Source organism: Apus apus, chromosome 5, assembly GCF_020740795.1.
Source record: "Apus apus isolate bApuApu2 chromosome 5, bApuApu2.pri.cur, whole genome shotgun sequence".
NCBI classification, from domain to species: Eukaryota; Metazoa; Chordata; class Aves; order Apodiformes; family Apodidae; genus Apus; species Apus apus.
In genome coordinates, this window is record NC_067286.1 from 24,363,932 (window position 1) to 24,388,132 (window position 24,201).

Below are 24,201 nucleotides of genomic sequence, written 5' to 3' on the forward strand. Positions count from 1 at the left end.
ACTTCTAATCTGTTCAGTTGTACATTTTTCTCTGTTTTAAGCTGGATCTTCACCTCGGAGAACAGTTCCAAATAGTCACCTTTAAAAATAATGAAAAAATGTTATCCTCTCATTTTCAGTGATTACTGCTAACTTCAGGTCTGTGGGCAGACTATGAGTTTAGGTTCCTTCCTGTTCTGGCTTACTTTTCTGTAAAATTTTACATGGTTAAAATACTTCTATTTTTCAGTCATATCAACAGATTGATGTCCTGAATCCCAGATGTTGACTAAATAATAGAAACAAACGTGCCTATAATGTTCCTATAACTTTGTTTTAAACAGCTGTTTTGTTTCCAAGTACATAGCTTGCCAATGAATGCGAATGGTGTTTCTGAATGTGTCTGGTATGCAGGGCTGGGAATGTGCAAGAGTCTCTCTTTATATGTATTTTTGAATCATATATTTATATATGTGTAGAAATACAGTATTTTTAATCTCACTATAAGTATGCTGCTTCTAGCTGCAATAATGTCTAGAATCCGTGGAGAGTTATAAACCAGAAATTCCTTCTTGTTTTTCATAGTTCAAAGAAAATGAATGGCACACTGGATCACCCAGACCAACCTGATCTAGATGCTATCAAGATGTTTGTGGGTCAAGTCCCACGGAGCTGGTGTGAGAAGGATCTAAGAGAACTTTTTGAACAGTATGGTGCTGTCTATGAAATCAATGTCTTGAGGGACAGGAGCCAAAACCCTCCTCAAAGCAAAGGTCAGAACTTCTGTACTTCTCATGTGGGACTCAGGGTCCCTGCTGCTTTCACAGAGCTACAGTCTTAGCTGTTTGCTTATTCACAGATCCCTGTGTGTTGGAGCTCTGTGTAATCAGGTGTGCATGCAGACTCAAGCTTTATAGTCTTTAAGTGTATGTGTCTCGTTATACTTGGGCTGATCCAAGTCATTAGCTGAGCTGAGGAAATTCATAAATATTTTTTTAGACCTCAGAAGCGATGGGGATGTTTGAAGAGTATGGATTATAACTGCAAAGCAGAACTTCAATGTAATATTGTGATGCTATGATATGATGAAAATGTCGCTGGAAGCGTCACAGTTTCAGATAAAATATGAAATTGAGGTCCTAGTCATTTTTGTACATCAAATACTGTGTACCTCAAATCCCGACTAAATGCTGTACCTGAATTTGCAGTTCTGTTACATGCAGTATCTTTATTTCCTGTGAAACTAGATAAGGTTTTGGTACTAGCAAATAGTTGTTGAGTTTGATAATGGAAGTAGCCAACAATTATTTGGCAGATGTATTTACATGTTTGTTTTAACAGTGTGTTGGTGATTTTGTGTCAGTTCTGAATATATCCTGCTTTATTACTCTGAGAAATCTTTTCTAAACAATACCTACCTGTTGAAATATCTGACTTCTAATTCTCATATCTTTTGCATTGGAAGGATAGAAGTGGGACTTGCAATTTCTGTGCAGCACTTCAAGATTTGTAGTGTTCTTTCTTTGCTATCATTGTGTTTCAATTGCAGGGTGCTGTTTTGTTACGTTTTATACCCGTAAAGCTGCACTAGAAGCACAGAATGCTCTTCACAACATGAAGATCCTCCCAGGGGTAAGAGAAGAGCTACACTTTCTTTGCAACTTTATCTTGTTTTTCTGAGCTCTGGCACCGCTGATGTACAAACATGTTATCTTGCCCTCAAATCATGTTTTAAAAAAAAATGTTCAAAAACAGCAGTGTCCTGAGATATGTATGATAACAGATCTTAAGGGAATTTCAGAGCATTTGGGAGAACAATATGCCAGTGAAGTGGGTGGGCATGGCTCCTATAATACCCTTGGAGGAGGAATGATGTAATATCATTAGGAAATCTTTTCTGGCTTAGAGAAATTGATGTATCGTTACGGATGCATTTCTGAAGAGGCAATTTAGGCTACTGTTTCTTTCTTCCACAATTCTTATGGTTTGTATTTCATATAGTATAAAGTGAATGCATCTAGGACTAAATAACCTTTTTACATTTCAGATGCACCATCCTATCCAGATGAAACCAGCTGACAGTGAAAAGAGTAATGGTAAGCTTTATTAAAATCTGAGCTTAGTGGCATCGTTTGTGCTAATAGGGAAGCTTGAGGATTTTCCTTTTGTTGATTACCTTCTGATCAAGACTGCTTGAATTGGAGACTAATTCTTTTCAAGGAAAAAAAGGTGTGTTTTCAATATAGTAGGGTAGTTTAAGTGATGTCTCTAAAATTTCATGACTCAGTATCTCCCACTGCTGGTGCTTGTGGTAGAACCATGTTGTCAGTTAGGGAAACATCCAGTGAGTTCTTCTTTGTACAGAGGTGGTTTAAATCTTTGTTGGGGACATGGAGAGCAGAATTGAGTGCACTCTCAGCAAGTTTGTGGATGACACCAAGCTGAGTTCTGTGGTTGATGCTCTAGAAGGAACAGATGACATCCAGAGGCACCTTGACAGGCTCGAGAGGTGGGCCAGTGCCAGCCTCGTGAAGTTCAGCAAGGCCAAGTGCAAGGTCCTGCACTTGGGTCAGGGCAATCCCAAACACAGATACAAGCTGTGCAATGAGTGCATTGAGAGCAGCCCCAGGGAGAAGGACTTGGGGGTATTGGTGGATGAAAAACTGAATAAAAGCCAGCAATGTTTGCTTGCAGCCCAGAAAGCCAGTCATATCCTGGGCTGCATCAAAAGAAGGGCTAACAGGTTGAGGGAGGTGATTCTCCCCCTCTACTCCTCACTTGTGAGACCCTACATGAAGTACTGTGTTTAGCTCTGGGGCCTCCAGCAAAAGAAAGACATGGACCTGGTCAAGCAGGTCCAGAGGAAGGCAGTGAAGATGACTAGGGGGCTGGAGGACTTCCTCTGTGAAGACAGGCTGAGAGACTTGAGATTCTTCAGCCTGGAGAAGAGAAGGCTCCAGGGAGAGCCTTACAGCGGCCTTCCGGTACCTGAAGGGAGCCTACAGGAAAGATTCTGAGGGGTTCTTTATCAGAGATTGTAGTGATACGACAAGGGGTAACAGTTTCAAACTGAAAGAGGGCAGATTTAGAATAGATACCAGGGAGAAATTCTTCGATATGAGGGTAGTGACACTGGAACAGGTTGTCCAGGGAAGCTGTGGATGCCCCCTCCCTAGAAGTGTTTGGGCCACACTGGGTGGAGCTTTGAGCAGCCTGGTGTAGATGATCTTTAAGGTCCCTTCCAATTCAAGATATTCTATGAAATCTGGAAAAGTTTATTTAAGTGCTTGATCAATTTGAATCAAGGTCCTTTGCAGCTAGGTAACAACTTACTGTGGTGTATAAGGGAGATTGAGAATTCCCAGCAGTTCAGTAGAGAAAAAACTTTGGATATGTCTGCATGTTGACCATTTCAGTTGGATTAAGACATTTAGCATCTACCATTGGGAAAATGATCATTTATCCATGTATTTCCATGACTAGTATGTACATACATAGATACATGCTCAAATGTATGTGTGTATATATATTGCTGCAAGATAAGCAAATAAAGTGTTTAGCATTGTAGTTTCAGCCTTTTTAGGCTTGGCTGAATTTTATTCATTTGCTGTAGTTACTGTAGGATTAGCTTTGCATCACAAAGAAGATAATCCTCGCTCTAGAAAGCTTACATCTTAAGATAATTGAAAACAGAAGATGAGATATACAGTTAACATATAGTACAAGTAATTCCATATGCAAGTTCTTCCATGTGTATATAGAATGTTTCTGAGTAAATATATCTAGAAAGGAGTAATTCTTTTTTGAAGTATTGCTGGGAGTAGAACAAAGTAGGTTCTCCAAACTAAAACTGATCTTGCATTATACACATACACACACACAAATATCCTGGAAAAATAATGGAAAGAGAAAAAAAGTATTTAATGGAATTGTAGGGTGACAGTTCTGAGACTTATGTGAGTTTTACTAAAAAGGTGTACTTGAAAATATAAATAAAAAGGCATGAGCTAAAGTATTTTAATTTGCCATTAATAAAAGAGATTCTGGGTCTCTCATCCTAAAATGGACTGCAAGAAAGATTTGAAAGCAGCTTTCTGCTTTAAAAGCTTGAAAGTGAACTGCATTCAACATTAACATTTAATAGTCAAAGTCACGTTAGCTGGAATAGTTTGGAATTTTCCTCCACACCACAGAAGACTCAGCAAATAAGTTGATTTCCCCTCACCATGATGCTAAATAGAAGACTTTCTCTCTTGAAGCTTTGGATTGTGCTACAGCCTTCATCATATTATATTTATATTGTGCTGAATATTGCATTTGCTAACTGTTTTCTATTTCTGAATGTTCTAAATTTCTAAATATTCTGCATATTTTGCTTCAACCTTTAAAAGCAAGTATTTAAGTGGTGTTTAGCATCTTTAAATTAGTAAAATGAGGAATATTCTACTCTGGATTCAAGTTTACTCTAGCCCCTTAAGTCACCTTAAACTGGTGCTATTGAACTCCAATGTATGTAGTAGCATCAGCATTTAGAGGCAAGATACAATAGCACACAGTCCAGTGCTCTGATTTGATGTGTTATTTTCATGCATTCAGTACAGATAAAAATGGATGAATCTGAAACAGAACTAAAACTGTTCTTTTGCAGCAAGTGCTGTTTCTTCTACTGTTGAGACCAGAGCATGAAAAAACTAAATTTAAGTGATTGACGTGATAGAGGCTAGAAAGAAGCTTTCTGCAACTCAGTTGCTTGTTTTGATACAGCTAGGTATGTTGAAAATAGACCAATAAAACACATAAAGGCCTTCTCTCACTCACTAGGAGATGAGTGTAGGAGATACAGGGAAGTGCTGAATGTGATACTATTTTATTTCCTTTTCTTGCAAGCATGAGGATGTAAGAATGTAAGGAAGAAACAAGTCAGCAAAATGTTAACCTAAACCATCATATAACAGGCATCATTCAGGTTCATCAAGGTATCTCATATGCATCCTCTTTAATTGAAGAGATTCACCCCTACGCTAAATACAAGGGAAAACACTGCAGGTGATGGAGACGACAAAATAAGATCTAGTAAGCACGTATTTGCTGGTAATACTCTTATCCTTTCATTTCTTAGCAGTAGAAGACAGGAAGTTGTTTATTGGAATGATATCCAAGAAGTGCAATGAAAATGATATCCGAGTGATGTTCTCCCCCTTTGGGCAGATTGAAGAATGCAGGATATTACGGGGCCCAGATGGTCTGAGCCGAGGTAAGCAGGAAGCTTTTCCGACAGTTCAGGGTTCTCTACTGGATGCTGCATTTTGCAACTTAAGGTAGTATTTCAGCTCTTTTTGTGATTCATTTGCACCCCCTTGCCCTTCCCTCTGCCCTCCTTCCCACCACACCACCCCCTCAGGCATTTTAATTTCTTTATTCATCTCAGTAACTGTGGATATAGTGACTAAATTAGTTCCTTTTTGTTCTTTCCCTAGGTTGTGCATTTGTGACTTTTACAACAAGAGCCATGGCACAAACAGCAATCAAAGCAATGCACCAAGCACAAACCATGGAGGTAAAACAAGTTAGTGGTTGTCAGAAGGTGTAATTTGTCAGGCAGTCACTATGGAGTTCAGAGGACTAGAGAGCAGAGAAGAGGATAGGTGCAGTTTATGTTCTTTGCAAATACTACTCCTGGACCTTTGTGCTTGTTTGTCTGCTTTTAGAGCCCGAAATAGAATCTTCATCTGCAGAGAAGTAGAATTAAAAGCAAATGAGATTTTGAATCTTTAATGAAATGTTCTGTTGGAATATATCCATACATATGTATACATCTGGGGGAGGGGAATGCTTCCAATGACTGAGTCTTAATGCTATATTTTTGCGACTGCTGGGGCTAGCAAGTATGTAATTGTTTGAATTGCTGTTCGCAGGGTTGCTCTTCTCCCATTGTGGTAAAATTTGCAGACACGCAGAAGGACAAAGAGCAGAAACGAATTGCTCAGCAACTCCAGCAACAAATGCAACAGATCAGTGCTGCCTCAGTATGGGGAAACCTGGCTGGTCTCAACACACTTGGACCCCAATATTTAGCAGTGAGTTTCTTATCTGGATTCTTTTCAGCTCTTCAGGGATTACAGTGTCTTGACTGTCTTGTAGTGTTTAATGTATTCCTTTTTAGAAGGCTTCTGATATAGAAACAGAGTTCTTAATCCTCATTTTGTGGATGAGGAGGCTCAAATTAAGTTATGTGCTAACAGCTAGTCAGGATACATTTAAGTAAGGATTTCAACCCCAGTCACCAGCTACTGAATTTTTTTTTCTTATGTCTTTTGTAGAGTGACTTTGTGCTAGAAGGATTCTCTTCATATATTATGGCCTTAATGTTTATCCACATAAATGCCCTTTTCACATGTCTGACATAATTCTTGTATTCCTTTTTCAGCTTTTATTTATTTTACCCCCTACCAGTGAAACTTAGAACAGTACTTGTTGCTATCCAAATAGAAAAGGTCATCAGGTTGGAAGCACCAAGTATCTGACAGTGCACAGTTTAAAAAAAAACAAACACAACACAAAGTAAAAAAACCCAAGAACATAGAAAATAGAGAGAAACTAGTCTCTTTAGCAAAAATTACACAGCAGAGAGCAGTCTGTGGTTTGTCACTGATTTTAGTTGATATTGCTGGGTCCCTAAAGTGTGAACTTTTCATAAACTGATGTGCTCTGGCTCCTGTGTGTTGCCAGAGTAGCTAGGAGAATTGTATTCATGTCTGGAGAACAAAAAAGGAAAATTTCATCTTGGTATAGTGTACCATTGAAGTGGAGGCACTTTATCTTTTTTACTACTGGTTTGGTAGATTGAAATTTTTTATAGCATAGAATCATAGAATAGTTTGAATTGGAAGTGACCTTTAAAACTCATCTAGTACAACTCCCAGTTGGACAACACCACCAAATCAATGCAGAAAGGAATAGGAAATCCTTCTAAGTAGTGTCTGAGCTGAGGCTTGAAATTTCCCTCATGCCTGCTGTGCTTAAGGAGAGTGGAGTGGCTTTTTGGTGTTGGTGTGGCATTTGGCAGTGTCAGCTATAAGGTCTGGCTCGAGGTAGTATATCCATAGTAGTCCTTCCTAAGGCGCTTTGAATACTCCCTCACTACTGGTTCTGCTGGTTTTGTCTTGGTGTATTAGCTATGAAATTCCCTCAACATGGGTTGTGTTGAGTGAGGAACGCATTGTGCTGCTGCTTTGGCTGCAATGTGGTGCATGGGCAACCTGGATTTTCATTATGGTGGTGCTCTGGCTGTATTGTGTAAGGGGAATTCCCTTGATGCTTTGCTATGATGTGGTGCCTGGGCAGTGGGAATTCCCTTTGTGACGGCGCTCTGGCTGTGGTGTGATGCAGTTTCTCCCAGAAGCGGAGCCAGCCCTCACTCTCACTCTTGTTTTGTTTTTTGGTGTAATGTCTAGCTTTATTTGCAGCTCCTTCAGCAGACAGCAGCTGCGTCATCTGGGAACCTGAACACATTGAGCAGCCTCCACCCAATGGGAGGTGAGTTTTTTCCATCAGAAGACAAGTTCAGTGCCAAAGAACAGAGGAGGAGGGTAGAGAAAGTAGCAAAATGGCTGTAGACACATTAACCTCATTTGAAATAAATAGTTCTGAGTTTACCCACTACTTTGGAATGACAGGAATCCTCTGCTACAAGTGTGGATGTTCTTTCTTAATCTTAGTTAACCGTTGTCCCCAAGGTAAGTTGTGCTATGCAGGTAATCTCCCCTACCTCTGGCATTTAAAATTTCATACCCGTTTTCTCATGTGTATGAAAAGATGGCTCTGTATTTTCACCCAAACAGGTGCATATTTGAAGCAGTGTGTTTTGAAATAAGCACTAATGCATGTTTCAGTGATAAGGGATTTTTAGGGTTCCTGTTTTAAAATCAAAGTTGAAAATGCAGTGTTGGTATGAAAGTGAACCAGTAATTTATTCAAGTTCTTTTATTCCTTTGTTTGAATTACAATTGATTATACCATTGCTGTTAGAGAAATGTCAGCTTAATAGGTACGAGCCAAATTCCTTGCTGTGGACTGCTGCTACTCAGAATATTAACTAAATATAGCAGTACTGGAGCTGCATATGGATTGTCCCATCTGTTTTCCCAAGGTGGGGAATGAAAAAACACATGTTGGTACCTCCATACGCTACATTCTCTAAATTCTTCTGCTGGCAGAAAACCTAAGGTTTTGATTTTCATATTGAACATTTTAAGCTTTTAAAATTGCCTCCTGGAGTTACATGATAGCTCACAAAATTGCATGTCCTGTCTCTGCAGAGGTAGATCTAGAAGTCTTTAAGTGTCTTTGTACATCTGACTTGTGTTGGTGCACCTACCAGTAACACTTAAAAGCTCTTTTGCAAAGTGCCGTATTTTCAGCTGTAAGAATTTTAACTTATACTTTAGGTTAATTCTAACCTTAGGTTCCTCTGTGTTGACTTTTTTCATGTTAGACTTCTTCAGAGCTCTAAGACTCTGGCCAAAAGCATTTTTTTAAAAAATCAGTTTCACTAGCATCCTGTGTGGTGGTGATCTACAATAGATTTTGTTACGTGTGTGACTTCCCCCCTCCTTGTGTCTTTTTAAAAGCAAGTGGTAATAAAGGAGAAAAACACTGTAGCAGTTCATTTTAATTGTTACCACAATAAGGATTGGGCCAGGGAAAGGGGCTAACTAGCTGAGGTTGCCTTTGAAATTTCCAGTGTAATTCTGGCTTTGCTATTTAAAAAAAACACCTTAAAAATAGAGACCGCAGGCTCATAAATAGCATGTTGCATGGAGTTTTGAAAGAATTACTCCAAGTCTATGATTCTTCATAGAAATAGTTTTAGTTTCAAAGTCCTGTTAATATCTCAGCTGATATCCTCTCTGGAAATTCATAGGAAAAAAAAATGGGTAATTAGATCTAAAACTATATCAGATTTTGTAGACAGAATTTTATCTTGACCCTATTTGAAAGCAGATGGGAAAACAATGTGATGACAAGAGGACAGGTGCAACACACACATGCCAAACTGCTTCAGAGAGGAAGCAAGCTGCTCTCTACTTCACTAGCTCTAACACTTAAATTTTTAACCCTCTGTAGCATAAGAAATAAAAAAAAACCAGCAATTTTTTGGTTTTTACTTCATGCTTCTAAATTGCAATGGCACCTTTAGAATCTAACTAAAAGCCAGAATCATGTTGTTTCAGGCACTAAATGTGGTTAGGGAAACAGACTCTGTCACAAAGACAAAACAATTGAAAAATATTTAAAAACCCAAATGAACCCTTGCTAAAGATAGAAGTTTTTTAGAAAATAAGTAGTTTATACTTCATTGTCGCTTACATTCTTATGTTGTCTTATGTTTACGTACTTAAATTGCAAAACTTAAAATTTTCTTAATTTGAGATTTGTGCTTTTTCACCAAGTACTTATTAAGCATCCAAAAGATGAGACACCACATCTGCCTAAGATGTTTCGATACAAATAGTGATTAATTTAATTTTTGTTTTAATTTTGTAGGGTAGAATTACTAGGGATTGTCTGAAGTCAGATGAAAAGAGGAGGAATTGTTAGAATAAGCAAAGGTAGAGAGAAAAAGGGGGAGTAAGGAAAAAACAGGCTTAATTGGAAGAATGAAGCTAGCCTAGCAAAGGATGGCTAAAATACAGAATTCAGAAGAAGACCAACATTAATGATAATCCCATGGCAGGAAAATAGGGCAAACTAGTGTCAGTACTGACTGGTTTCGTCTAAAAATGGTTGCTCAAACTTAAGGTGAGTCAAATGAGTAAATTGACCAATAAAGTTCATCAACACAGGGATACCTTTCTCCCCTGCAATATTCCTGACTGCTTACTCACTCATAGTTTCCATTTTTTGTACCACTTTTGTTTGACCACCTGACTAGCCCGTGTGTACCTTAGCTGTTCTTGTTGTCAGGAGTTGCCACTTAACATTGTCTAACAATGGACTGTTGCTTCTTGGCCACCAAGGAGACCAAAGAAAACATGCTGATGCTCAGCTGATGGTGGGTTAAAGGTGTGGTTTTGTGGCCACAGTTGTGCAGGCCTTCTTGAAAGAATTCTGCAGCTGTTGCTGTTCCCATAAAAAGAGAGTGGAGGGACATGAGAGGAGGTTATTGGCCTGGTGACTAGACAAGTTCTATTGCTTACAGATGAGCTGTCAGACTTTCTAGCTTAACTCTCAGTTAAATCTGCTATGTTTTGTGACTGGAGAGAACACTACTTGAAAAATTCTGTGGTTTGGGATCATGACTACCTGGTCTTTTACATAAATCCATTTATCTGGGAAAAAAACCTCTGCTTTTTTAGTTATAATAAGGAATTGGAATGCAGAAAAGATCAGTAGTGATACTAAGCCTGTTCTTAAACACCTTCCCATTACTCCCTTTTGATGTGCTGAGGTTGCTCGATCTGTTAAGTTTGGATGATGGTGACTGTTATAGGAGAAACTCTGCATTCTTCACTGTGTTGCAGGACTGAACGCGATGCAATTACAGAACCTGGCTGCGTTAGCAGCTGCAGCCAGTGCAGCTCAAAATACACCGAGTGGTACCGCTGCACTCACTTCCTCCAGCAGTCCCCTGAGTGTGCTCACCAGCTCAGGTAAGAGACTGCCTCTGCTGTCGTGTGTTGTAACATGGGTTGTCTTAGGAGTCATTTCAGGATGAAAATCCACCTGTTGTGTCTGTCCCTTTTTGGCGCATTCGTGTTGATTCTTTAATAGGTAAGCAGTTTTACTGGTAGGTTCACTGGCCTTTGTTTAGGGTAGGTAGGTATCTTTGCCACCAGCAAAGGGTTTTTTCCCTGCTGTGTTCCTTCCTCCAAATGGTCAGTTATATTTAGAGTAAAAAGAGTTTTTGAGGTCGTCATGAAGGAGAAAGGTAGGTGACCTCTTTCCAGTCACATTATTACAATCTCATCACTTACTCAGTTTATCTGTGATTTTAGGAAGGTGCCATGGCAGATGTACCCTATTCCCTTGGACAGGGAGATATGAGATAACTTAAGCATGAAGTAATACATTCTGTGCACTAGAAGAGTACAGTTTATTTTATATTATAATTTTAATTTAATTTAATTTAATATAATTTTATATTATACAGTTCTTCTGGCATTAATAAAGACAAGGATGCTATAGCTAGCTCATAGAAGCAGAGTAAATAGACTCTAGCACATTCATTTGAATGTTATCTAGAATTGAGTGGATAAGTTGCACATTAAAATCTTGCTCTTCTGGGATTACTTTTTTTGTTTGGTTGGAGTTTTTTTGAGGGTTTTCTTGTTTGGTTTTTTGGTGGGGTTTTTTTGGTTTTTTGTTTTGTCTTTGTTTTACTTTAGGTTATGCACATTATAGAGAAAGGACAGAATGTCCAAGTAATTTTTGCTGTCTTAGCGTTTAAAATGATCATTAAATGCAACAAACAGGAAAACAAAATAGAAATTGTGCTTGCATCAGCCATGCTCAGTTTTTACCACAAATGAGGATCAGTGTCCTGCTCAGTTGTTTCTATCAGATTTTCGGTTATTTCAAAATCCTGACATGGAAAGGGATACCCTGTATTTTCAGGGTGTCAGTTTCCCAGAAGCTACAGCATGTTATGTGGGTTTGGTGTTGTGGGGTTTTTTTGTTTTTCAATAAAAGCCAAATTGCTTGTCCAGTTTTGAAATCCAGCCTACAGAATTAGCATCCTGAGCTGTGACTGTGAGAGACTGAAGCAGGTTGGGGGTGTTTTAAATTTCCACAGGTAGATTTTTGTATTGCGTAAGGAGCTGGAAAGACACTATAAGGAGATTACAAGGAAAAGCTCTTTAGAAAACCTTATGTCACACAATCAGGAGTTAAGCCATGGGTGCCTGCAGTTTTCTGCTTAGAGAAATTACCAAGAAATCAGTTCTAAAAGTGTTCTGTTGCTGAACAGGGCTTTTTTTTTTTTTTTTTTGCATAAAAACTTTGTGGTCTGCGATCCATAAAGATTAAAATCTCAGAATTCGTCTTGACTCCCAGCTATGGTATCTTATTCTATAATTAAAAAGAAACAACAAAGAGTTGAGGCTACAGAAGAGCTGCATTTGTAACCCACTACTGCTGCTTCATTGCAGAGGTGAATTTATCTGAGTATTCCTTGCATATTTCCTCATGCAGTAGCAGAGCTTAAATTCTCAGGTTAAAATTTGCTGTGGCAAGGTTTTTCTTGTTGGTGCTCTCATCTACTGACTGGGGCAAGTTTGTTCTCTGATTTGTTGAGGTGTGGAAAGGGACTGGCAGGTTGTGAAGTTCAAATGCCAGACGTGCTAGAAGAGGCAGAGACAGCCTATTCTCAGAAGTGTACAGTGAAAGGACATAAGTTGCAACAGAGAAAACTAACTGCATGTAAGAGAAACATGAAATTGATAGTGAGTGATTAAGCTCAGGAGCAAGGTGCCAGAGGGGCTATGGAATCTCAGGTTATTTCAGAAATTCACAATGCAATTGGAAAGGACCCTGAACAGGCTGACTTTAATCAGAGGTTAGACCAGCTCTGAGCAGACCGTCAGACTAGATGATCCACAAAGGTCTCTTTCAACTGAGCTTACACTTACTGTTGTATGATTCTTTGGGATAGGTCTCCCCTCCATTAATTTTGGCTGCATATAGTAACATAGAAGGCTGCTGGACTCGGCTCATTAAGAGCATCCTTCTGAAACCATATCTAGACCTTGAAAAAACTCAGTGTAGAGCTTGTCAGTACCATGGGTACTATAGTAGATGCCTTCATTGTCTGTGGCACATATGGCAACAGTTACTGTGGTAACCTCTTAAACCTAATTGCAGATGAGGTGACTACTGGCATTAACTTATATCCATCTGTCATCCAAATGTTCACCTCATGCTTCTTTGGACATCTCTCCCAGATTGTTCTCAAGCTGAATAACAGGTGGAAAAATCCAGACAATCATTATTGATTTTTTTATTATCTTTCATCTGCACAGGGTATTTTTTGTGTTTGGGGAACTTGGAAGTCCACACTGTGGAGAGTCTCTGAACTAGGCATAGGTTTCATGTCAGAACAGTTGATTGGAGAGGTGTGAGGTATTATTGTTGTCGTGTCTGTGCTGTCTTCCTGCTGACTTCAGGTGATTCTGTTTAGATCTTTCCAAGCAGTATTGTGTATTTTCATATAGAAAAAGGTGGAGCAAAATCTTCAACTTTGCAATAAGGCATCTATGCTTTAGAAATAAACAGACTGCTGCTGCATCCACCTATAGGTAATCTATGTTACAGGGACTGTGACCTTAGATAAACTCGTTTAAACTGCTAACTTGTGAAGGGAACATTCAATAAAATGTTAAAGAAGTTATTTCCAGATTGGAGTCTCGTCTGCCATCTTTTGAACTCGGACATCAATAAGAATTGTCTGCTTCAGAGCAAAACAGAATGGTGGCAAAACCTGATATATGTTTCTATTTCTCCTCCTTTCAAAGGCAACAATTAAAGGTCCAGCAAAGACTGTATGACTTTGCTGGCCTTAGTGTGTCTCCAGCATACTTGTTTTCAGAGGAATCATAGTCTTTCTGCTTTCACTGGAACTAATTCTGATACAGTTCAGTCAGACTCATTGCCTCAATTTTAGTGTTTTTTAGCTCATTGCTTGGATGCTAGGTGACTGAAATAAAACAGATTTACTGTTTCCTCAGTTTACCTATCTCCTCAAGTTGGTAGTTGATGTCCTTGTCCAAGTGTCATTATCGTTCCTGGATATTCAAATTTTCTGAAAAACTTTTCAAGTATTTTCAGCTAGTCCTTTTAAGAGTAAGCCTGAAAAACAGAAGACTGGCATAGGAGGAGGAAATGATTGAAGCCTACAAATACACTAGTGCTGTGATGAAGAAGGACAGGGAAACAAACACCAGTCATTAGATATTTCAAGATGAGAATGACAGGTGAAGTTGTCAGCTGACAGTTCAAAAATAACTTGTATTTAGATTTTTGTCTTAATTAAGCTTTGGGCTTAATTTATTTAAAATCATAAGCTTTTTAAAGTAGGCAAGGCATCCATTCTCTCTTTTACTTTGTTCTCTAGCCTTGGATTAATTTTTTTTCCCATATTGCTACTATTATTTTGCAGGTGGTTTTTTTAAGAAAAAATATGTTCTCATCCATCAATTGTAGTGTCTTTTTGAATTCTGTAGATTAGCAATGAAATGTTGCAGAAACAAGTGATACTGTAGAACTGAGGCAGCTGTATAATTTCTGATCACTGGTTTTTATTCAGCCAGCTGTGCTATTTTTTTCTACCAAGTTGAGTGTTATACTGTAATTTGTTCTCTGCATTTTTCCAATATTTAATATGCTACTTTGAGTAAGACTGGAAATGTCCCCTTGTCTTCAGAGTAAGCATCTTAAAATATAGTTTAGAATACTGTCTTTCAGTTTCTGGCTTGTTCAGAGAGTTTGTCTAGAACTTTTCCTAGAGAAGGTCTGTCATTTCCTGTGTCAGTACAAAAACTAAACAGTGATACAAAGTGCAGCTCTCTGGGTTCTCATATAGCTTTTGTTAGGTACAGCTTTTGCTGAAGCTAGTTAGGCAAGTTTACTGTTTTCCATTTAAATACTTATCATATTCCACTCCAGCAGAGACTTTGTGCCACATCTATGAAGCAGTGAATGTATGTAGTGTGTGAGTCTGTTTGAAAGATGCTAACAATTCTTGTCAAGGTTTTAGTGAATGTGCACACCATAACTGAGAAGCACAAGAACACTGAAGAAATTGAAATGCCTTAATTTCAGTTACTCTGTTACACACTCGATCAGGCAGATAAATTCCTCTTGAAAGCAGACTACAAGATCAAAGAATTGTAGGATGGTTAAGGCTGGAAGGGACCTTAAGGATCATCAGGTTTCTCTCAATTTGTAGAAGCCATAAATAATTTCCAGTGCATCTTGTGCAGTAAATTTAAACTTGTGGATTAATAGCAATATGCATAGCTTTTCTTCTTTGCTTTCTTCAGATTTCTTAGTCCACAAACCTCTTAGCAAAACCACTGCTATATAAATATTAAAAATACTGTTATTTTCTGATTTTTATTATGGCTGTGATCTTTGTAGATGACCTAAATTTGAACTTCTGTTTCTTTTGGTATACCAGGTTGGCAAACTTCTTTCTAGTGGTTTTAAGGTCTATTTCCATAGAACTAACTCCACCTGTTGTAGAATTTGGCAGGCCATGTGAGCTGTTTTTCTGCTGGGTACTCTATCTGTAGACTTCTCTTACTAAGTAAATGTGATCGGAGATGTCAGTGACACAGTCAACAGAAGACAGACCATGTATTTTGGATGTACATACCAAAACTTCTTTTGGCCCTAGTTCCAACAGCTGCAGTGGGATTTTTAATGGAAAAATATTTCATGTGTCAGAACAATCTGGGCATCTCCTTTTCCTCTTCTGGCGGTGTGGGAAAACCATATATGTTCAGTTTGACTGGAGCTTTCTTTCATGTCCCTAGTATATCTGTGTTTCAGGTCTTTTTCACCTTGTGTGATGTTTCAAGGATAAGTGTTAATATGTAGCAATTCTTATGTCAGTTAGCAGGAGAGGGGCATTGCTGCTGGTCACCTTACATTGAGGTACAAAGTTTAGCTAACATTGGTATATTGTCTGAATCTTCGTTGTCTTACAAGTAATAAAATTATTATTGGTACAAAGAGGAGATGTTGTAATGAACTAGACATTTTTAAAAATGTAGGAAGGGATTAAAAGATACAAGCAGTATGATCAATCAAGTTGTGTGGGTTTGGGATATTTATATTTTTATATAAAGCATGCTGTTTTGCCTTGATCTGTTCCTTACTAGCTTTTCCTACAGCAATAACTCAATGAAAAACTGGAATTATCAGGACCAAAAAATACTGCTTGAAGTCTAACTGTCTTATTTTAATAGCAGGTTCCTCACCTAGCTCCAGTAGCAGCTCTTCTGTTAATCCTATGGCTTCTCTTGGAGCATTGCAGACACTGGCAGGGGCTACAGCAGGCCTCAATGTTAGCTCTTTAGCAGGTAAGCTATGGGTTCTGGTGGGCTGGGGGAATACCTAATTATCATTCCTCAGGCTGTGCTAGTTCTGTGGGGGGTTTTCTGCCCCCTGCCTTTTTGTAATAGTGCAGAGTATTTGAAAGGTAATTGCTCTGGCTCAGTGGAAGAATCTTTATTTCGATCATCTTTATTTCCTCATTCTTATGCAGGAATGGCAGCCTTAAATGGAGGACTTGGCAGTGGTGGTCTCTCAAATGGGACAGGTAGCACAATGGAAGCCCTCACACAGGCTTACTCTGGAATCCAGCAGTATGCTGCTGCTGCTTTGCCCACACTCTATAACCAGAGTCTTTTAACTCAGCAGAGTATTGGTGCAGCAGGAAGTCAAAAAGAAGGTAGGTAGAAAGTTGTAGAAACAACTTGAGAGGGGTTCTCAAAAGGGCAAGTTCAGCTGCCTTATCTGCAGAGCTTTTCTTTGGTGGCATATTTTGAGAACCTGTGAGGTGTCTTTGTTGAGGGCTGTCCCAGGTAGTTTTTGTAGAGGAGGTTTCTTTCAGGATGTGTCTAGTCTTAAATGCTTAGTAGTAATACTCCCCCATTTTCTCAGAGGACAGGAGAATATGAGTCTGTAGCCTGATACATCTCACTGACAAAGAATCTGTTTTAGTTTTGTTAATTTTGTTTTCTTGGTCCTTCACCTCTTCCCACAGACAGTTAATGCCACTTTCTTCCCTCTTCAGATTCAGAATCAATTTAACCTTTAATGTAAAGTAATGAAGAATGTAAGAGTAAGTTTTCAATGGAAAGTAGGATGACACTTGAAAAAGAATCTGTTAGAATAAAAGTAATGCTATTACTTGCATTTTGTATTGAGATTTACTTAGTTTCTTTTGGCCACAGGCTTTGCATAACCATTTTTGGTTTAGTCAGCATCCAAGGCTCAAACTTAGTGTTCAGCTTTCATCACAGCAAAGATCTGTGAAACAGTTTTTGCATAATGTGGAAATTACAAGCAAAAATGGTGACAAAGAGCTAGAATTATTTGAATGATCAATCCCAGCAAAGGTCATGCTGATGTATTCTGGAATCAAGCATTCCACAGAAGTGCAAACAGCAGCTTAGTAGTTTTATCTAGAAAATGTGGCTTGAATAGCTCTTTCACCTTTTTTTTGTCAAGTGGGCTTATGTTATCCGTTTTCTTTCTGAATTTGTATTTCTGCTTGTTTGAAGGTCCAGAGGGAGCCAATCTGTTTATCTACCATCTCCCCCAGGAGTTTGGGGATCAGGATCTGCTGCAGATGTTCATGCCATTTGGAAATGTTGTCTCCGCCAAGGTTTTCATTGACAAGCAGACCAATCTAAGCAAGTGTTTTGGTACGTAGTCTACTCATTACCTCTAGAAAGGTGGCTTCTTTCTAGTAAACTCTTTTCCAACATATTGTCTAGTCTAGTTCTTAAGTCAACTAGTGGCTCTTTCTCTGTATCCATAAATAAATAAATAAATCTGAACTCTTTCAGCAATGAACTGTATTTCCCTAATTTTCATTGTGACTTTTTGCTTTTCCTGATTTCATACTATTATGCCTCATTATAATGTTGTGGCACTAGATAATTCAATGTGATTTGTCTTTGCAGACTGTAATCATGGTATGATTCCTTATCTTCCCCCTTTCTGTTTTTTCACTAATTGTTTACATTGCTGTATATACTACTTCATTATCATTATGAATTATTTCCATTAATATTTTATTTGTAATTATTGTGGCTACCACATAATACAGGAGCACTTTGTTCTGTAAAGGCTATAAAGGTGATTTTTAATTTTTCCTCCTAATTATGGAGAACTTTTAATAGTAAAACCAATTCAGATGTTATTTCCTGCCTAACTTTGGTTGCATCTCTTATTCCAGCTTTTCTCTGCTTATTGTATATTTAGATGGGAGGCACATCAGGGTGGGAAATGTATCCTAAAACTGTGAATCAACCTGTCGTGCTACTGTTACTATCCAAATAGATTATTTTTTTTAATTGCTTAAGTCTGTGTTGCCAGAAGAGCAAAGAATGTGTTCTTCCTTAGCTTGTATAGTAGGAGGCTGCACACATGGATTGAAAGATGAATGGTTTTATTTTCCTCACTTTGAGACCTAAGATTAAGATGTTGTAGCATTTTAGTAATGCTGTAAGTTCTCGTAACTATTTTGATAGGTGGGGATTTCTTGTGACCGTGTAGGAGAGATGAGCCTTTCTCTATGGTTTAAATAGCTTTGTGCCTACATAATATCCTATATTTTTTTAGTATTTGAGACAAAAGATGTGGACAAACTGATGTTTTGTGAAAACATGGAAGTCTGCTGAGCATCAGGCTGTAACACCTACTTATGGAATGATGTCCCCAGGTAGCGATGCCAGCCGTTGACTGGAGCTATTTAAAATGGGTTCCTTCAAAACCCTGGAAAGTTTATTTTGAGGATACTCTTTCCCTGGAATAATATACAACTTTTCATCAGAGAGAAACATAATAGTGGTATGAGTGCCACGGCACCTTTACAGCTACTTCACTCCAAACAAGTCTGCTCCCAAGAGGATGATTTCAGTCTTGTATGTTTAATTAGCTTTCAGATATAGATTAATATTTTCCAGGTTTGGTTTTATCCCAGATATGAATTCTTATAAAATAAACAGCAGTACTCTTTTAAAGACTAGAAAATGTTACTTCCTGAGCTTTGTATATCCTTTGGCCAGAGTTCCACAGGTCAGAAAGCAATGCTTTTTCTGAGAGCCCTTAGTAAGAGTTTTTTACGAAGAGTATAAAACACTAAAGCAGCATTTCATGCAAGTCTCTTTTACCCTGTAAGTACTTGCATTTCCAGTTGTGAGTCGTTGCTGTGGACAGCTTTGGCATGGTGTAATTATGTCTTTTCCTCTCTTCAGGTTTTGTAAGTTACGACAATCCTGTCTCTGCACAGGCTGCCATACAGTCAATGAACGGCTTTCAAATAGGCATGAAGCGTCTGAAAGTGCAGCTCAAGCGCTCTAAGAATGACAGCAAGCCATACTGAGCGCCCCTGCCCTCGGGGACTGGAGTGAGAAGGATCTTCTGGTAAGTTGGAGAGGAGCGCACTTAGTGATTCGAAGCCCTAAGGCTGTGTTTTTACAGTCCTGGAAGCTGATCATGCCTTCTGTCTGGCGCATCTTCCCCTGAAGATTCGGCTGCAGCCTCTGCTGAGAATCCCACTTCGGATGGAGGACAAGTTTGTGCTTTTGTTTCCAGTGTTTTATTTTGGAGTTTAGGTGCCATAACACTGAGGTGTTTTATTTTTGGGGGGTTGTTTGTTTTTTTTTTTTGGGGGGGGGGGGGTGTTTATTTTATTTTTTGTTTGTTTTGTTTTGTTTTTTCCCCTTATTTGAAGTTTGCTGTGTTTGTAACCAGTGTGTGTTGAGAAGGACCAATGCCAGCTCCTTGGGGGAGGGAAGGTTAAAGGGAGCAGCAGAAACTGACACCACACTGCCTTGGGCTAGAGAGGACAAGGGGAAGCAGAACTGACACTAAACCACCAAGGGGGGAGAGGCGAAGGGAAAGCAGAAATAACACAGAACAGCTGATGAAAACAAAGATGAGGAGGGAGAACTGAGTCGTCCAAAGTGGAGTGAGCAGAGAATAGACTCCATGTAGCCTTTGTCATGCCCCATCCACTCTGAGATTTCCTTCACTGTATGATATGGTGGCGATTTATTAAATCATCTCTAAAGCAGGAGACAGACTAGAACGCATTAACAAGCCAAAGGAAAACTGCAGTGATCTTTTTTTGATGTATATAAAGTAGTGTTTATATAGCACTGTGAATGTACACAGCACTTTATAAAATGAATAGATCATGTTCCTTCCCAGAAATTTCACTATCCATTTACAGTTGAATATTAATGACATGCAATGAATGTCTCTGTATTTAAGAAAACTTAACCTAAGTACTTTATCTAGATTTTGTGGAAAGGTATATAGAGGCAGCTTAGTCTGGATGAATACACCAGGGTATGGAAACAAGAAACTTTTGATTCCTGGTAACCTGCATAATTTTTTAATGATTTTTTTCTTAATAGTTCATCATATTCCCCATTTCTTTGGAATAATGTCCTTTTCTTTGCAGAGTATTTGCATTCATTCTGATAAACATCATGTAAGTGCTGTTTGTTTCTCTATTAAAATAACTTAAACTGAGATACAGAGCCCAGAGTTAGACTAACACAGCTCTTGAGGCTCTTGTTTCATTCATGTTCTCAGAGGATTTGATATCTCTCAGTCTCAAGTTTTAGCAAAGATAATTTTTTCTTAAAAACAAAAGATGAAAAAAAACAACCCAAACAAACCAGAAAACAATTAAAAAGAAAAAAAAAAACCACAAGCAAATTGTGCAGTGATTTGGTCTAGTAATTAGGTATTTCTTTATACTGCAGTTTTCCTTTAAGATGGTGTGTGCCAGTGCAAAACAGGCTAACACAAGAGGTGTGGAGCCAGGGTAGAGCATTGAGCCATTCAATCTTATTCTGCCTTTTGGTACTAGCTGTTATCTTCTATATTGATAGAAAATTGAACACACCCCTTCAGTGAACACACACTTTTTCTGCACACTGTGAAATTGCTAATTTCATTGCTAAGGGCCTTTGTTATACACTGGTTTTAGGGGGCTCAAAGGACTTTTGACACTCTGGCCTGAGTTGTTTTAAGTAATCAAGAGTGGAGTCCCCATTTTATGGCCACCAAAATCCACCTCTATCCCGAGAGGAAGTTTACAATTTCTGTACATCTTTAATAGAAGTTCCATTTACCTCATATTTTCTCCTTGTCCTTGTTTTCTTTGTATTCCTGGTTTGTGACGCTGTTTCCCAAGGCACCAGCTAACACTGTAATGTGGGAACCAGATGCTAAATAATGTGTGGGTCAAACACAGGGTTGGGACTTTCTGTTCTGCTCCAGCAGGAGGAGCACTAAACCCATCAAACCTGAGATCCCATTCAGAATCAGCACCCATGTGAGGTCATCTGTTGGGAATGTTGAGTGTTCTCAGGGACTGGGTCCCCTGGGATCTCAAACCTCAAAAATACAAGGCCTGACCTGTAGCATCCAAGAAGAGCCCTTTCCATTCTTAAATTGAAAATCAAACAGTTAGTTGATGCCAGTCTGTCTGTATTGATGGCAGATAGGTAAATCTAGCAGTATTATTTAAACTATTTTGTGGTGGCAAAGATTCAAAGGCCAGATTGCCAAATTTCCCAGTTATGCTGGCATGTGGTACCCTTCTATGTTAATTATTTGAATCTCCTAGAAACAAACATACATTTAAGTGAACCATGTACACTTGAATTCTGCACGATGGGAAAGATGTGTCCTGGTTTTCTGAGAAGAGTGTTGGAGTGTGAAGGCCTCCAGGGTGATATGGGATTTTTTTTTTAATAAATAATATACTTTTCAAAAAAAGAAAAAAAAAAGAAAAAAAAACACAACACAAATACAAAACCAAAAACAGAACATAGTTGGGAGCAACTGCTCCAAGTGCAACCTGCTGTAACCAAGAATGTTCTTTCTATTTTTATAGAAGTTTTATACTGCTCCAGGGTGGAGAATATTTATTGCCTAAATTATTTCACTGGAAAAAAAAAAAAGGCCAGGGTTTTGTAGAATCCTGAATGTGATTGTTTTACACACATAATGATGTGCATGATTGAAACTACTGATTTTCAGTGGCCTGTTTGCAGCCCAGCAACTGCTAAATGGGAAAGACGAATGCTGTGAACCAGTGGAGGAGAGCACTGTGCTCTGGGGTCTCTACAGTCACTCTTAGCTTCTTTGCACCCTACCCCACTGTACTATCCAAGATCTTTGTCCTGTTTTTCTTTTAACCTGATGCTGTGGCCTCTTAACTAGTCCTTTCAGTTACCCAAAATTAGATACTCAGTTTCTACGTCCTGTAGTGTCCTCAGTTCTGTAACTTTGGGATCAAGCTTGGCATTGTTGCAAGTAGGTGCAACTCCTGCTGACTTCAGGAGATTCACCCGTTTATGCTGTGGTGTAGTTTGATCAGTGACTCCTCCCAGACATAATCACCTTAAGACATCTAACTTGAGCTAGTTCTTGTGCCTTACTGGCATAACTATAAGTATTGCCAAAAAGAATCTATGCAGGTTAAATTTTAAAATGTGACCATCAGATGGTTTGAATCAATGCAGTTCTGCCCTCTTCAGTAGACCTGCATCAGTTTTCACCAGCTGAAGATGTTGCCCTTTTTGTGTATTTGTTTCAGATCTCCCTTTCTTTGTGTATCAATGTATATGTTGCCAAAGTTAATAAATGTATCAAGTTTGTGACCTGGGCAGATTTTTTTTTTCTGGTAACAGAACTGATCAGATAAAGTATCTGTTTGGTGGCTGCTGCTGACTCTGGAGATTTAGGCTCTTCTTGCCTTCCAGTTTTAAGCCAGTTTTCTTCCTCACTCATTGGCAGGAAAATCTGGGCTTTCGGGGACTTGGGGCTTTTACCTTTAAATTTGTTTTTAATTACTATCACAGTCTCATTCAAGCACAAATCAAATCAGTGTTAAGTGCTTTACTTTCTGGATAGTAGGGTGAGTTCAGATAAAGTGCGGAAGGATTGGCTTATGTAGCCACATGAACAAAGTATTCTGTATGCTCATAAACCAAAGAATCTGAATTTTCTACAACAAAAGCTGGTAGGACTTCTGATGAAATAGAATTCCTATTCTATGTGCCACCAGAAAGTACTTAGGTATTTTTGGAAGCAAAATGGAATGGTCTGGTTCATAGATTTCTTTTTTTTCTCAGAAGACATTAGATTTTACTAGATGTGCCATAAAAAGAAGAAGAATTATGAAGAATTGAAGTCTTAGTCTGATGCTACTTAGAAACAAGTACTGTAATAAACAAAATCATAGATTCTTTAGTCCCCTAGTTAATCAACAGTCCAAAATAGGATATCTCTTTGTAGTTTAGGGTTTTTTCTATCAGTAATACAAAGCTTACATCATTAGAAGATGCCTTTGATATGTAGTGATTAAATTTTAATCCTAAACAGAATGAGGATTGGAATTTTTCAGAAGTATTTGAAACAATGATTGTGAACCTACCTGTATTTTAATGGTAAGGCAGTTTGCTAGGTGTAGGTTCTACTGTCTGGAGAATAAGCGTCTCAAAAATTCTCACTGGAAGATATATCTGTCAGGATAAAGCTTTTCATTGGAATACTGAAGGTCACATAGCATGATAGATTCTTCTTGCACAATAGAATTAACAGAAGTGTTTCTTCTTGTTAATGGCTGTGAGTTAGGGAAAACCAGCCAAGCAGAATTAAATTATTCCTATTTCATTGGGAAATATCCAAAAGCAATTCGGATAAAACAAATTGCAAATGAAGGGAGCAACTATGAACATGTAAAATGCTTTGAAAGCTTCTTGTTGCAAACATTTAAACATAAGGACGTTGTACATCCCTGAGCATACCTACCAGAAAATATTAGAAACAGAAGGCAGAATTATCACAGTTGTGAGAATAAAATGAGGACAAACTGGAACAACTTTCCCAAGTCATTAAGTTCATATCCAGCATTTCATGGCTCTGCTTTTGTAGACCAGTCCTTTGTCAGGGCTTTAATGAAACTTAGTCTTTCCCCTCAAAATTGCTGAGCGAAATACTTGAAAAATCTCTGTCAAAAAACCCCAAACAAACAATAAAACCGACCAGACAAATCACACTGAATTTCTGTGGTGCATGCTTAGATGTCACTTGATTTCATGTCTCTTGGTGCTTCTCATGCCTCAGTGCATGATGGATTTGCCTTTCTGCCTTAGGACTGAAACCTTACAGCTATCTGCAAACTATCTAGAGTATTTCTAGAACTATAGAAATAACTGCAAGAGTTGCATTGTACTCTGTTTGCTGGAGTGGATTGAACTCCATACTAAGTCCTTTCTCTGAATTGGAAAGTAGGAAGAGCAAATTAATCTCAGCAGTTCTAATAAGTGGCGTATTGCATGTTTAGTGGACAATGAGCTTCTTGTTGCTTTGTAACTAGAATGCAACAGTTGCTATTCTCAAACATACTATGAATGCTGCAAGATACTATACAAGGCTTGCCTTGCACTAGCCTCTAACCTG

At 38.5% G+C, this 24,201-nt stretch overlaps 1 protein-coding gene across 18 annotated transcripts in view; it reads left to right on the top strand.

The window, feature by feature from the left end:
• CELF1 (CUGBP Elav-like family member 1) overlaps positions 1–24,201 on the top strand; it is a 59,373-nt gene that overhangs the window by 31,126 nt on the left and 4,046 nt on the right. For 8 of the 18 annotated variants that reach the window (XM_051621005.1, XM_051621004.1, XM_051621001.1 and 5 more), the window contains 12 exons: positions 565–752; positions 1,529–1,611; positions 2,027–2,075; positions 5,099–5,233; positions 5,457–5,536; positions 5,895–6,056; positions 7,434–7,515; positions 10,503–10,631; positions 15,948–16,061; positions 16,247–16,432; positions 17,268–17,411; positions 18,969–19,137. In XM_051621005.1, the coding sequence (XP_051476965.1) occupies positions 575–752; positions 1,529–1,611; positions 2,027–2,075; positions 5,099–5,233; positions 5,457–5,536; positions 5,895–6,056; positions 7,434–7,515; positions 10,503–10,631; positions 15,948–16,061; positions 16,247–16,432; positions 17,268–17,411; positions 18,969–19,096 (1,470 nt within the window). In that variant the 5' untranslated portion in view covers positions 565–574 and the 3' untranslated portion in view covers positions 19,097–19,137. The remainder of the gene's footprint in view (positions 1–564; positions 753–1,528; positions 1,612–2,026; positions 2,076–5,098; positions 5,234–5,456; positions 5,537–5,894; positions 6,057–7,433; positions 7,516–10,502; positions 10,632–15,947; positions 16,062–16,246; positions 16,433–17,267; positions 17,412–18,968; positions 19,138–24,201) is intronic. The other 10 variants (XM_051621013.1, XM_051621017.1, XM_051621014.1 and 7 more) reach the window with 7 other exon arrangements.